Raw genomic sequence first — 14,825 nt, 5'->3', positions numbered from 1 at the left:
TCGAAAGATGTGCAAATGATACAGAGGGTCTAGCGCGGTGCATCTCGTCTAACTGCTGCTTTCGTCTGTTCTCCTCATGGTCACTGACCCCCCCCCCCCCTCCCCCCATGCCCTCGGGCTAGCCGTGACAGCCCACTACTTTATATTCGGCAACTTTCAGAAGAAAACGAACTGTAACGTTTTCTTGTGATTGCTTGTTTGGTCTCTTCGTGGGCAGAAGTCCTGTGTAATGCTACGGGGTAACGGTGAAACGCTTCCGTAGTGATAGAATTGCAAGAATGTCGCACAACTCTCGCAGAGTGAATAGCCAACAAGATGTAACTTAGATTAAATAGTGATAGAATTACAAGAATGTCGCACAGCTCTCGCAGAGTGAATAGCCAACAAGATCTAACTTAGATTACATTAAGTTATGATCAGTAAAATTTACCTTTGCGTATGTAACGATGTATAAATTTTTTGTCGCTGAGCTGAGTATAACAAGCTTCACATAGTTGCATGTGAAATGGTTGCACGGTACACTCATGGATGAGAACGGAATAATAATACAATCCAAAGTGTAACAAACGGGCAACAACATTATATTCAACTGCAATATACAACAGAAACGCGTCAACCGTAACTATCATTTGGGACTTCTTCTCTTTTGAGTGCTCACAAAGAAATGTTCAAATTCGTGCACACGCCAGCTAATCAAGATGCGACATGGCATGATCGCAATAGACGGCATCTTGAATGGAATGAGACAAGCAATATTTCAACAAGAAAAACCAACTCCTGAAGACATTACTCGGCAAAGAAGCCTCCGTAGAAAAGGCTTTGCTTCAGGCACGACAGGGCTGTATCGGAACACCTGAATGTACGAAATGGTCTGGTATTATAAAGGTACAATGCGTGGGGTTCAGACAGGAACGTGCAAACAGGAAAGTGTGACGTCAACTGCATACCTTTACACCCTAGTTTCTAATCTTACGAAATTCCATTCTTGGGGGAAAAGTGACTCGAAGGTAAGAATGAAGCGGGAGCAAGGTAGAAAAATCTATACTAGCTTGGCGCGCGACAGTTCGCTCTGCAACTGAATCAAGGAGAAGGCGAACTGCTCCCGAGGCACGTTCGGATCCTTTCTGTATTCACACCGTCATACGCTATGGTGAATAGGCTCTTTTTCTCAATGAAAGCGTTCTTCTTCAGACGCAAGTTCTTGGCGCCGGCTCCTATCCCTGAGTCGGAATCATCTTGCCCCGACTCATCCAGTTTTCCTAGGCTCGTTTTGAGTTCTCGCTCGATTGCCTCCAGCTCTGAGTCGCTCGCCGCGCCGGTCTGGGTTGCGGAGCCCTCGTGCAAGATGCTGCCGTCAGTCGTGATTACCTTAGTGGTGATCTTGAGTGTCGAGTAGCGTTGGTGCGTCGGTGTCTCTTCCGCTTCGGTCGTATGGCCAGAAGCACGAACCGATAACGGGACGTGGAACCTTGCCTTGTTTGATTCATCATGCACGGTAGCGGATGGGACAGGCCCTGTAGTAGGTCCTCTAACCGCAGATCCTTCTTGATTCTCTTTAATCGCGGTGGCTGATACCTTTTCCACTAAGTTACTATGAGAAATTCGATCCTGCGACAAAGTTCCAGCTCTTCCTTCTGTGGTGAGTGATGGCGTTCCAGCTTGTTCATGTCGATCGGAGATGAGGTCTTGCTTGCTCTCGGAAAGATGAGACGGTGCATGTGGCACTTGGTCGCGCGGATGCAGAAAATGTGTGGTTTGTTCTGTGCTGTAATGTGTTGGCGCTGACCCAGAAGGCTGATGATGCACAGTGGTCCGAGGGTAGCTAGGATGCGCGATGTCCAAGGGCTGAGATATCACCTGAGTGCCAGGAAGCTGAGTGCTGAAGAATACGGGTGACATACCGGTGATGGCAACTAGCTGTGGGCCCTGAAGGCCTAGTGACTGCAGTGTACTTTGAATGTGAGATTGGGTAAGTGCGCCCTCCTGTTGAATATGGTGTACTTGTGCAACGTGGGAGACCGTCGACACATTCGCAGGATCTGTTGGAACAGTGTCTGAAAATCTTGCGGCGCTGCCGTCACTATGTGTGAAGCTTACTGGCGCTTCTGAAATAGATGGGCCACTAATATTTGTAGCTAATGAAGGTGATGCCACGCTTGAGTCCAGCTGCGATTGCTGCTGCTGCGTTCTGGTTGTCAACGTTGTCGTTTGCGTCGATGTACCCGAACTGACTGCAGCTTTTCTCTGAGGCACCATGAGAGATGATGTTTGTTCTGTGAGGTCTGTTGACTGGACAGGCACTAATGCTGCATGAGAACCTACAGAGGAGGCTTGAACACTTTCGCCGGCCTGAACTGATCTGTCTTCTATTTGGCTGGTACGTATCTGTTGTTGAACCGCCGTAGTCGCATCTACTTGAAAAACTTGTGGAGGAACCCCCGCCATTCCTGAAGTGGCAGTTCCCTGCTGTCCTCTGCTTCGATCCTGAAACGACGATTCGGCTACGCGAGAAAACGAGGGGCCGTCCGCTTCACCGCCATGGACTTGAGGCAGATCATTAGCAAGGATGTTTTTTGACCGAAGCTCGCACTCCTCGAAGGACTCACCGAAATCGCTTGTTCCCAACTCCTCGCTGTCGACTCCTATACGACGGTGCATCGCCCGCAGGCGTGCGTTTCTAGCAGCCGGTATCGGCCTCCCGGCAGGCTCTTCGTAGCGCACCGCGTCTCGTTGAGCCGCTCCCCGCGGCTCTTGAGGCACGATCCATACTTGGTCGCGGGGCAGCCCTGACGTCGACGACGTGGCGTCTTCAACGCCGTCGGGCGAGTGCGACTGCAAAACGAAGGACGCGCCGTCCACTTTGTGGTACCGGGAGAACCTGACACGGCGGGCGTTTTCGCGGCGGTTCGCGGCGGCGCGGTGTCGGATGTTTCCGCTGTCGTCGGCCTCTTCTTCACGCAGACGGCGCCAGCGACGTGACGACGAGTCTTCCTGGTAGTCCCCCGCGACGCTGGCCACATCCGGCGGAGGGCTGCGGATGTAGAGGATCTCCGTTCTGCGCGGACCCCCGACGCCTCCCAGCGAGCCCCCGCTGTACTCGACGCTTCGGGTTGTGCCGAAGGTGTCGCTGACCGGAGACGACGGCGCTCGTCGGTAGGGCTCGGCGTCACTATCAGGGCCTTCATCGCGGCGACGACGTCTGGCGGCGGCTGCGTCTCGGCGAACCACAAGGAAGTCGCCTAGACGGTGGCCTCCTCCTTCACCAGCGTGCACGACGGCGTCGGTGTCGAGGCTAGAGCCATGAAGCACCAGACGCTCTCGACTCGCGGGCCGTCCCCGCGGCGGGTTCTCCACAGTGCCGCCCTGACGGGCTGCCTCGTCCGCACCGGCGGTCGTACCGACTGCTACTGACTGGGTGGGAACGCTGCCGTCTGCCGGCCGAGGGCTGCCGCCATCGCCCTGCCAACCACGCCGGCCGCTGGGAACGCTGCAAAGAAATGTCCACGTGTTATCTCTCACAGCTCTGCGTGCAGTGGGGCTGAATCTGTCATGATACCCGAGATTTGAATTCTTTTGGTTTCATTTAAAGATGATGTTTCTATACCCTCCCGTATGCAATATTCGCTTAGCGTTATTTTTTGTTCATTGGATACCTGCATCGGCCTACAGCATTACAGCAAGGGGAGAGTACAAACGGGAAAGAGGGATTCAAAACAGAGCATATAAAGAAATTTGGCAGAGTTCTAGCCTTTCCAAGCGTCATAAATCAGCCTGTGACGACCACGTAATAAAATTACTTTCTCCAGCAGAGCTTTGATTGTGACTAAAGCGAACCAAAGGTAACTTCGCTTCTGAAATGGGAGCAGGAGATCTCCGTTGCTGTGCGCTGCATTTGCACTTGTAGAAACGGCATGAAAAAAAAAAAACGCGGGCGACGGAGAGGCACACCTACGGACAAGACGGGAACGCTTGTCTGTAAATGTGCCCTTACGCCATCCTCGTTTTCTTTTTCCGCGCTGTTTCTAAAAGTCCAACATGAACCAAGTAGCTGAAACGAGAACTTTAATTTCATTTCCACGTCGACATGCTGAATTCCTTCGGTTTGTCCCCTTTTAACGGCTACACGTTCTAAACGGATCAGATGGGATCATGGGCCAGAACCTTTTTCGGCGAAATGTCGGGCGTTCCAAAAAACCGCTCCAACAACCATTGTTTCGGCTCTGCATGCTGTATAGTGTTTTTTTTTATGCATAGTCGGTAATGAAGCTGAACTTCCAACAACGTTATTAGTGATAGCGTTGATGCATTCTAGGCAGTTGGATAACCTTTCGAAGCAACTGACGTCGAGGATCTTCAATCATTATCCGAAGTAACCAAAGAAGGTATAGGATATTGCTTGAAATGGGGATTGAGGCAAGTAAGAATTAAATGGAAGCGCTCACTTTTATGTTACTGGTGCATTCACTTATACAGAGTTCGACTTGGTAATCGCGATTACAGTTTCCTCCACCTGCGAGTGGAACTTTATTTTCTTGATATCTTGCCTAATGCGTGAGAGCCCGAGGTCACCACAGTCGCAGCTGTGACAAAAAGATAGAGTTGCAAATTCCTCTCGAGTGCATTTCTTGTGATCATGTAAGAGAACCGGGTGCTCCTAATCGTCAATGACTATACCTGGGGATGCAGTGTTGTACGCAGTGCAGAGGGTAACGGGCGAACAGGGGTGCAGCGGGGATAGCGTGGGGAGGGTGCGGGGGTCCCTAGGTGGCGCACCTTCCGTTGACGGCCGTGGACGCCTTGTCCGTGGTCGAACGCCGCTCGCGGACTGACTGGTCCGTCGTGGCTGCTCCAGCAGATGCCGAGGGAGACACCTTGCTACTCGATCGTGGCCGCTGGTTCCTGCGAGGTGACGTAAAGCGACGGTGAGCACTAGTAGCATCTGCGGCTGCACCAGCACCGATGCATCATAATCAGGACGCGTGCTGTGCGCATTCAGAATTTTTTAAACATCAGTGTGATAACTACTGCAGTGGTCAAACGTTATCCTAGACTGCGGGACGTTATGTATAAAAATCCTTGGCGTTTTCCAGGAATCCACTGCTTTCTACTGTGTTCAAGTGCTCTGTCTGTTTTTTGGTGCTGGAGGTAGTCAGCATCTTGAAGAAAGGTATAAGACTCGTTTCATGACGCACGGCCGGTCTCGAGGGGAGCGCGCGCTTCTCTTCTTACATCCTTCGCAATGGGGTCTGTTTCCGCCTCCCGCCGCACCTCGGTGGGGTCGCCACTACCACACAGCTCCGCCACTGCGACCGCCGTTCACTCCGAAGGAGAACGCGCGCTCGCTCCCAATTCGGCCCGCGTGTAACTAACCGTCAAGCCTTTATATTTTGCCCCTTACGCTTTACGCAAAGACCGCGCAGTCAGCGCCTTTGCCATGGGAGAAATCTGAAACAACGTGTTAACGTTTGCGCGCTCTCTCCTTGAGCTCGACTGTGTATGGTAGAACGTATGCTTCGAGCAGAGACGTCAACACGTTCTACCCTTCTATTTGGCTAAAAAGCAAGGCTATCAGCTTCTATAGTTCGTCTTCCGGCAGGTTCTTCATGATTGTGTAGAATGATATGCGGCATGCAATACTGGGATGACTAGTTTCAAAGAGTAAAGGAATCTGCAGAGCAATTATAGCTACTGAAATTTCAAGCGCAGCTGCACACCAGCGGCATTAGCAAGAATTCATGGTCCTGCCCAGGAAAACGCGTTATGTCATTCGCGAAAGAAACGATTATAGACGGAACCCAACCCTGGCTGCAGGAGCAGAGCATGCTGCAAGCACGCGAGGTCCAAGATTTCCTCTTGGAAAGGCGTTTTAAGTTTGGCGGCGTCTCAAGACCGCCCATCCTACCCAATGACAACGCGAAAATTAAGTCACTTGTTTACAGTAACTGCAAGCATGAACTAACTGCCAGCAAACCAAAGTTAGTTAGGAACTGCGCTCTGTCTTAATAAAATCGGCCTTTACGAGCGAGCAGACTTATCTGAGAGGCGATGACTACAAGCTTTGCATTGTTCTCCTGCATATCTGTATCCTCATAATCGCTTTCGATAAACCTCCCGTGAGCATGAACTTTCCTCACGTCATACAGGAAACAAAGTAGCACCACGAAAAGTAGTTTTCCGCAACTTATCGGAGCTCCACTAAACCTCACAGCAATGCGCGTTATACCAGCTGGCTTAGCTTACAATGTAAGGAACAGAAAATGAACATTTGCAGTGTTTACATGTTAGTAAATGTCCCTGAATATAAGAGAATAGAGGGCATTGAGCATTCGAGAGCATAATCAGATGTCTTTTACAATGATATTTAAACCAAATATTTTAGGCAGTTTCAGGACACGCCGCAGGTTGAATATACGTAGACAGCAAAAAAATGGCGATCTTTAATGTAGCTGAAGTCACTCATTGGACATACATACTTTCTGAAATCGCAACACTCAGTGCGCGTCAATATCTGTGGCAGCATACGCTGCTTGTACTGGTTGCTTCTGTTACGTTCTGTTAACGTTAGTCAGGCCAGAATGACGACAAGGAAGCTTGCGTTCAAATCGAAAATTGTTTATTGGGCTAACTCGTGTCCTCAAACAGAAAGCATGCAGTTCGGCGGCGCAGCTATAAAACAAGTGCTCGGTCAACGAAAGTCAGAATGACGGTCACTCTCGGCCTTGCAAAATTTAAAGATGACCAAGAACTTGAATCATTAGACGCATAATGCGCTTAGGACAATTTTGAACATGAAGTGAGACTTGCACGAGGCTACAGTCATTCCAGAGAAATCTGGTGGCCTCTTATTTGACAACAAAAACGGAAAGGCCGCGGGCCATTGGGTCGAGCAGAGAACAATTCATTACAATGCTCCTTGACACTTGCTCGCACATTAGTAATTAACATTCTTTTGAGATGTCGATACAGGCAACTCGTTTAAGGAAGTTGTGACGTATAAGAGAGTGAAAATCTCATTCAGGACGTGCGAAAAGCGATATCGGCGTAATTAAGTACTATATACACCTCCCAGCAATCTTGCAATTTATTTCACAGTTCAATGACTCAAGTATGGTCTCAAGCCACCAGCTACGGTGCTATCGGATTTACGGCTCAAGCGTCGTAGAGAATTTTCTCCGCAATACAGTACATTTTTATGGGACGAGCACAAAACTTTCGTTCTCTGAGATTTCATTACCGTCCCCTTAGCATTAACTTGTCATTTAATCACGGACCATGATATATACCAGAGGAAATGATCAGAGTATTTCCTTCTGGATTTAAAAACACTAATGCTCGGCATAGTTCTGAGGAATGGGAGAGTGATTCCTTTTTTAAATGTTTTCATCGAGCAAAGTTTGTGACGAAGAATCTGTGCACATGTGGACTTTGTCGCCGATACGCAGCTTAAGCATCTGCATTTTGTTTTATTTCGGTGTTGCGCTCACCATGAATCAGCGGGCTACAGCGCGAAGCCAGGCAAAAGCCACTCGCCGCCGCATATGCAGGCGGGGAGCGAGCGGTGGGGTCGTCGCGCCTCTAGCGGCAGCGGGCGGCGTAACTCCCGGTGGAAAACTCGCATTGCTTCCGCGGCGAATGCGGAGGCCGTATGAAAGAGCGCGCGTGCCCCCCTCGAGACCGGCCGTGCATGACGAAACTTGTCGGCCACGACGGATATTGCAGAGTCCTCTCAGAGCTCGCAAAAAAAGGACTCCCGTACATGACACAAAAACAGACTCTAGCAGCTCTGTATAACAACAAACTGAACAAGTTGTTTCTACAGTAGCGTCACCTTACGATGTTTAACGATGCTGACTGAAGCGAGCAGCAGTGCATCAGTATTGCTAAACAAAACCAACAAAGGCTGACTGCGAGAAAGTTACATCTATATATCTAGTTCTGCCTTCTGTGTACTTTTTCTGGTTAATTAACAATGCGATGAAAAGAAAGAAGGTGGAAAAGATCGATAGTTTATCCCGTATTCCAGAGGTTTAAGCATGAAATGCGTTGGCGGAAAGGCGAAGTGCTTTTTAGGATTGCTCATACACGGTAGTATCCGCACTGTGATATTATCCAGGTGCTTTTGCTGCTTAACGTGCCCCCGCATTCGTCCTCTTGCATCCTTCGAGCTGGGCAGCGCGCATCATCTCCCTGGATGTTTTCGCGGCTTGAGGAGCCTCCATCATCACATCAGCCGCTTTCCTCAGTTGGACAGCTCGCTCGGCTCATTTTGGCCGCTTTTGGTGTGCTACGTGCCGCCGCGCTCAGCCGCTTCATTTTTTGTTTTAGTGCTGAAAAGGGCGCTGAGCGTCGCTGCTTTGCTTTCGCTCTTTGACGTGCCCTTATCCACAGCCCGCTCTTAAGTGGGCTTAGCAAACGTTCACGGCCCAGAACGAACGGATGAACGAGCACGAGAGGCTACATGTTAAAACACGCTCCCCGAAAGCAGGCGGTGATGACCGAGTGGTCTTAAGCATCGGGAAAGCAAGCTGCTCAGATGGCGCCGCCGCTGGTTCGAATGCTGCTCGGGGCAGTGTTACGGTGGAATTTCTGCTTTATAACGTTGTGACAGAGTGTTTCGAAAGTTTCCGAATCAGTTCGACTTCATGCTCTCAGCGGTTCCCGGTTGATGTTGCCACGGATGGGCACTAAAATCATTTTATTTTTAATACTGAATACACCAGATCAAGGTATATTTGCGTTGACAAAGTTAAAAAAGTGCTTATAACACGTCGTTAAGGACAAGGAAACCTAAAAAAAAAGGAAAAACACTGGCATCTGCATCAACGCGCTTTACGTCTGCGATTTGCCAACTGACAGCGAAAGTTACGACCCTCGCCCATGAGTCTCATGTCGTCATCATCCAACTGGCTTTCTGCCGTCCCCTGCTACCTTTTTTTTTCTCTCGGAATCCAATCCGTTACCCTAAGGCACCACCAGTCATCTTGTCATCGCATTACATGACCTGCCAATGCCCATTTCTTTTTCTTGATTTCGACTAGAATATCACTCACGTTTGTTCCCTGGGCCATTCTGCTCTCTTTCAAAGCTGGGTGTGGTGTCCCCAATTTAAATTCAACCCTGTTCGTTAGCCTCCTAGTTTCCACCCCATAGGTGAGTACAGGTACGATACAGCTGTTGTATACTTTCTTCATGAGGGATATTGGAAAGCTGCTTTTCCTCTTTTGAGAGTGCCTGCCAAGGACTCCACCCAATTCTTACTCATAATTATTTCACTCTCGTGGTCAGGATCAGTGGTTACTATTTGCCCTTAGTAGAAGTATTCTCCGACAAAATACAACACGTCGCTGCCTATCGTAAACTTCTGCGCCCTTTCGAGACTGTTGATCCTTACTCTAGGTTTCTACATATTAAGTTTTAGACCCACCGTTCTAACTTGCTTGGTAGGTTTTCGATCATGGTTTGCAGTTTGTCCCTTGAGTTACTTAACAAGGTAATGTCATCAGAAAATCGATGACTACTAAGGTATTCTACATTAACATTTATCCTCAACTATTCCGAATCAAGATATTTGAATACCTCTTGTAAACAAGCGGTTAATAGCATTGGAGAGATCGTGCCTTCGTTCCCAGCACCCTTTCTGATTGGGATTTTGTCACTTTCCCTGTGAAGAACTATGATGGATGTGTATTCGCCATAATTATTTTCCAGTACCTTTACACACGCCTTTTCTGCTCCCTGGTTCCGCAGTTTCAGCATGACTGCTGAAGTTTTCACTCAGTCAAATGCTTTTTCGTAGTCTATGAAGGTTACATATAGGAGTTGGTAAGTTGTGCGCATTTCGCTATCATCTGATTGATGCTTCGAATATGGCCTATTGTCGAGAAGCCTTTACGAAAGCCAGCTTGTTTGCTGAAGGGTCTGTGGTTTTCTAAGTCCTTGACGTCCCCTCTATAAATTCAGATAATGTTAGCGTTCATACAAGATTCTGGTACGCTCGAGGTCGTGAGGCGTGCGTATACAGTGGGGCCAGTTTTTCCAACACAGTCTTCCCACCATTCTGCAACAGATTTGCAATTACATGATCCTCTCCAGCCGCTTTCTCCCTTTGGATTGCTTATAACACTTTTGGTATTTCCTCTTTCGCTACCGCCTAGACCTACGATTCCTGCACGCCACTGCTTCCGTCCTTACCATCCTGATTATTTAGGCTCTTATGTAGAACTGCGTAGAATTCCTCGGCTGCTTTAATTATCTCAACCATATTGGCAATGACAGATCCCTTTTTGTCTCTTAGTGCGTGAATCGGATTTATGCATGTGCCTAGTTTCCTCCAGAGCGCTTTTACGCTACGTACGTTGTTTGCATACAAGGAACTCTTCGCCTACTTGAGATCGACTGGATTGAGTGACAATTTGTGACAGCGTTGTGCGTGTGTGTGTGTTATGCCTTTTCCCCCTTCTCTTTTCCTCCTTATAGTCCCCTAATTCCTCTTCTCCAGTGGAGGGTAGCAAACCGGAACCCCTTTCTGGTTTGACATCCCTGCCTTTCCCTCGTCCTCTTCATCTATCTATATATCTACGTTGTTTAGAGCTTCCTCGATTCTTTCCATGCCTTTACGTCGCTTACCTTACGCTTATTGATCAGCTTTGACAATTCTGCCAGTTCTGTTCTGTCTGTGGGGTTAAATGCTTTCATACTACCATACAACTCTCGACTGCAGCACTTTCAACAGTGGCAAGGTAATGCATAACTACACCTCTTATATCCGCTATCAACGCAGCCTCCTCTGACCGGCGCCATGGCACAAAGGAAGAACATATTTTTTAATCTGATAGCTATTAGTTCTAATCTCAAGCTGAGCTTTCTTTCTTTTCTAGTGGTTGCCAGACTTTTGTTTTTTGTAGCTCTTTAAAAGTATATTTAAGCTTAACGTGTTTCATTACAAGCTTTTTCCTCTTTAGGTCAGTTACATACGGGCTGAGAAGCCGAAAACCGCAGTCTAAGAGCACTGACACCTGGTGCCTGAATAAGGCACGTTATGTAAATGGGGTCAGAGGGGAGTAGTTGGTCTTCAGCATGTGGGAAAAGGAAAGTTGGCGTGTGGCTCGCTTCCATCTGCCCCATTGAATGCACAGCTCCACTAACAGTGAGTACTTCATGGTGATCTTCCTTCTTAAGTGATGTTTATTACCTCAGGGCATAAACGGGGTATATAATGATCGTTGAAAAAAAAAGGGTCGTTAAATAAATGAAAAAAAAGGTTGGACGATCAAATGGAGTCGAGGAGTGGGCGATGATGCAGTCTCTGCGTCCAAGCGGTATATGGCGAAGGATTGCTCGGCTGGTGACATTTCTCCTGTCACTTAGCAGACTCGTCTAGTTCGGGGCACTACACTAGAAAGTGGGCCGCAGTTAACAGCTGAGCCTCGTCAGTGGAGATGAAATCACCTTGAATAGCAGAGTGTCGTACAAGCGACAACCAAACACGCTATTCACAGACATGTACACACCACCATTGCACGCTATATTCATTGCTGTTTGTGTTGCGAGATAGAGTGCACGCAGAGTGAAGAAAGAAGAAAGAAACTAAGCACGCGAGATGGGAGAAGCTGTGTAATTGAGGCAGCGTGAAAATTTTCGATGCAGGCAAAAGTTTACTCTAGTACTCATCTTTTTCATATGCAGAATAAGATCGGTCGATTTTTGTAATTGTATACGGCCCAAATTTTCACGAATGGAGCTCTTGGCAGATTAGGTAGCGCTGTTGAACGCCCCTTAACAGAATTTTGCAAGGCTATATTCGCCACAGATGTCCAAGCCTTTATGCTACCTCTCACTGGTAAGTGTGAGTCACTGAAAAGGTCAACTCCTGCCACAGCGGACGGCGCACCAATTACCTAGTGGTGTTTTGACACCTTACGCTGAGTAAGAAAGATAGGCGTGGGTGCAGTGTAATACCAACACTTAGATTTTGTTTTCATCAAGAGCTTACGTTTCAAAGTAGGAAACTGCTTTGAGGTCATAAGGAATTAAACTCGCGGCTCACCTGAGGAAGTATTTCCAGCAGCAGCATAGCATGATGAGCAGTAGTAGGAGTATGATGAGAATGAGTACAATCAGCAGGATCCAGAAGACGCGGTCGTTTCCCGATCGCTTCAGGAGCAGCGTCTCTCTCTCCACGGATATCTGCTCGTAGTTCTTGCCGTACAGGTTGCTGCGAACAGATCCAAAAGTGACAGGCTCTCAGCGTACACCACATGCGGAGCCGCATTATTACCAATCGCCCATTCATACTGTCACGTGGTGGTGATGACGCTCGGGCAGCAAGGAGGCGGCTGAAGGCTTTGAAAACAAACCGCCTAATATTCGAACTTGTGTCCTTAAAATGAGTGAACACGACGGTCGACGAAAATCAGACTGGCCGTCGATCCCGGCCGCGCTGAACTAAAAGTGAAAAATGAAGCTTTGGGACAAGGAAGGCATCTGCGACACCCACGATTCTCTTGAACATCGTAGAAACTTGCGCACGGCTAGGCCAGAAAAATCTGGTCACGACTCGCCAGTCGCGTTAGAAACAGTGATTAGGGCGCGTGCCGACAGCTTCGAGCATGACCAAACAAATATACCAAAGCTTCGCGTGGTTACTTCCCTCTGATATAAACATTTACCCGATGCTTGAAAGAAAAGGCAGACAAAATAAAAAAAATGCAAGCCCTAGTGACCATTAGCGCTTGAAATAAGGTTCTAGGCGCACTACAATCCCCACTTCTGGGCGTTCCTGGCGTCACTGCGATGCCATCGTTCCGCACGGAGCTACTTAGTGGTCAAGTTTTCCAAGCTGAAGGACCTTGTGCGGCCAAAAGAAGTGGAGCAAAAGTTTTCACTGAGCCGTCGACGGCGGATTGGTAGCCAGACTCAGTAACCTGACTTGTATGCTGCGTAGCGCCATCATAGGCAGGCATGTGCAGTATCGAATATACATGTATCTTCGATACTATATATATCTTTCGATACTCTTTGTGAATCGGTATTAGATATCGCTTGCCAAAAATGAAAATATCGGAGTATAGGTATCGGAAATACATTTTTAGTGTACCGGAAATTTTGACGACACCCGATACTCAAAACAAGAAGTTTCCACCAATTTTGAGGCTGCTATGTGTAAGACTTTGGGTCGGAGGAGCTCGCTAAGGCGGTAGCACACCGAAAAAAAAAGGAATAGCGAGGAAAAGACGATGCCAGCGCCGTTGGCCTGGTCAGCCGTCTTTCTGCCTGCATACGCTGTTTGGAAGACCGACGACGTATATATTGCGCTTGTGCACACTCACTGACAGAAGGGAAAAGGAGACAGGCGCCAGTATCGTAGAAACAGCACCCCTTAATCTCTAATGTTTTCGGTGGTTGCCAACACATATAGAAGACTTTCGCCCTCAAGCTCAGAAGCTTACAGAAAATTGGTTGCTTACATTGTAACCACGATAAAGGTCACGCAAGTTTACACACGCGGGCTAAGAGGGTTATCAGCGCCGACATCTCAAATGCATCACCTGGCGTATTCCTTTCTTTCGGAGCAGCCAGCTGCAACAAGCCGTAGTTCTCAAGAGGCTCTAGTGAAACTTGAGTGTCTTAGCTATACCTCGAAGATCGTCGAGCCGACATGGCTATGCTTCGCTTTTATCAGTTGATAAAAGGGGCCTTCATGAAAACAACGCGACAACTTGCTCGTGTGGTTCCTGTAGAAAGGCTTTGTTCAATCGCTTCCCTCAAAGCAAGGCCGCATAGTGGGGCTCTTTGGGACCGGTGGTTTGAAAAAAACGTTCTTACTTGCAACCGTTAAGTAAAAACACACACCTAAATAACAGAGATTAGCAAAGCATGCTTTGCCAAAGTAAACCCTTTCGCCATTTTATTGTTTGTTGTTTTCCTTCTAGCTTTTAACGAAGCATGTTCAACCTCAAACGTCTAAACATTATGGTAGTAAAATGACTGCTCGGCTTTCACAAGCGCACAGAGGTTGCACTTTTTAGCACAGGGCAAATACAGAGCCAACCGACAAATACGGCAGTTAACAAACGAAGAGCATAAGAAACTTTTTCACGTTTATACATGTATACAAGTGCTCAGAGACCGTTTCGCATGAAGAACATTAGCTTTACGAAAAGATTTTGCTACGACGCTTATGGAAGTAATCATTTCAAAGTCTCCATGGCTGAGAAACTGCTGGCGCTTAGCAGTCTCAGGAAGGCGTCGTCATCGTCTTCTTTCAGCCGCGTGTCGAGGGGGCTTGTCACAAGCAGTCTGCGTCGCACTGCTTGTCTCCAGAATTGTAGACCACGATGACGTCCAACTCTTGGAGTCGCAAGCTCCTTCAAGCTGGCAAGCCAACACATCGTGTGATGGCTGTTCACAACTTTGAATGGCCTGCCGAATAGGTACGGGCAGAGTTTTGATGTGGCCTAGACTAAAGCACTCCTTCTCTGTTGTTGAATAGTTGGCTTTTGTCCCTGACAAAGGGCTACTGGCATACGCTGTGACTCTCTGGCGGCCGTGTTTCTTCTGCAAGAGAACGGCATGAAAGCTCACGCTGCTTGCGGCTATGTGAATCTCGGGTTCAGCGTTTTCGTCGAAGTGCGGCGGCTGTAAGCAACAAGGAAGTACTTGGAGTGCTGCTAGTTGCGAAGCCTCCCATTTGAATGGCCATTCCCAAAACTGAAAACTCATCTCTATTTAGCTCATATAGGCCAATATCTTTATTGTGTACTTCTTCAAAGATACTTGAACATCTACTTTTTCGGCATATGTCAGCCTTCCTGGAAACCAATCCC

The 14,825-nt window shown here is 48.1% G+C and overlaps 1 protein-coding gene across 1 annotated transcript in view; it reads right to left on the bottom strand.

The window, feature by feature from the left end:
* Positions 1-950: 950 nt before the first annotated feature.
* Cad86C (Cadherin 86C) overlaps positions 951-14,825 on the bottom strand; it is a 136,288-nt gene continuing 122,413 nt past the window's right edge. The window contains 3 exon segments of the mRNA XM_077650297.1: positions 951-3,487; positions 4,774-4,899; positions 12,047-12,214. Coding sequence (XP_077506423.1) covers positions 1,081-3,487; positions 4,774-4,899; positions 12,047-12,214 — 2,701 coding nt within the window. The 3' untranslated portion in view covers positions 951-1,080.

This window comes from Amblyomma americanum, chromosome 1 (assembly GCF_052857255.1).
Source record: "Amblyomma americanum isolate KBUSLIRL-KWMA chromosome 1, ASM5285725v1, whole genome shotgun sequence".
In the NCBI taxonomy this organism is placed as follows: domain Eukaryota; kingdom Metazoa; phylum Arthropoda; class Arachnida; order Ixodida; family Ixodidae; genus Amblyomma; species Amblyomma americanum.
Note: the sequence above shows the minus strand (reverse complement) of the source record. Positions and strands in the feature narration are given on the sequence as shown.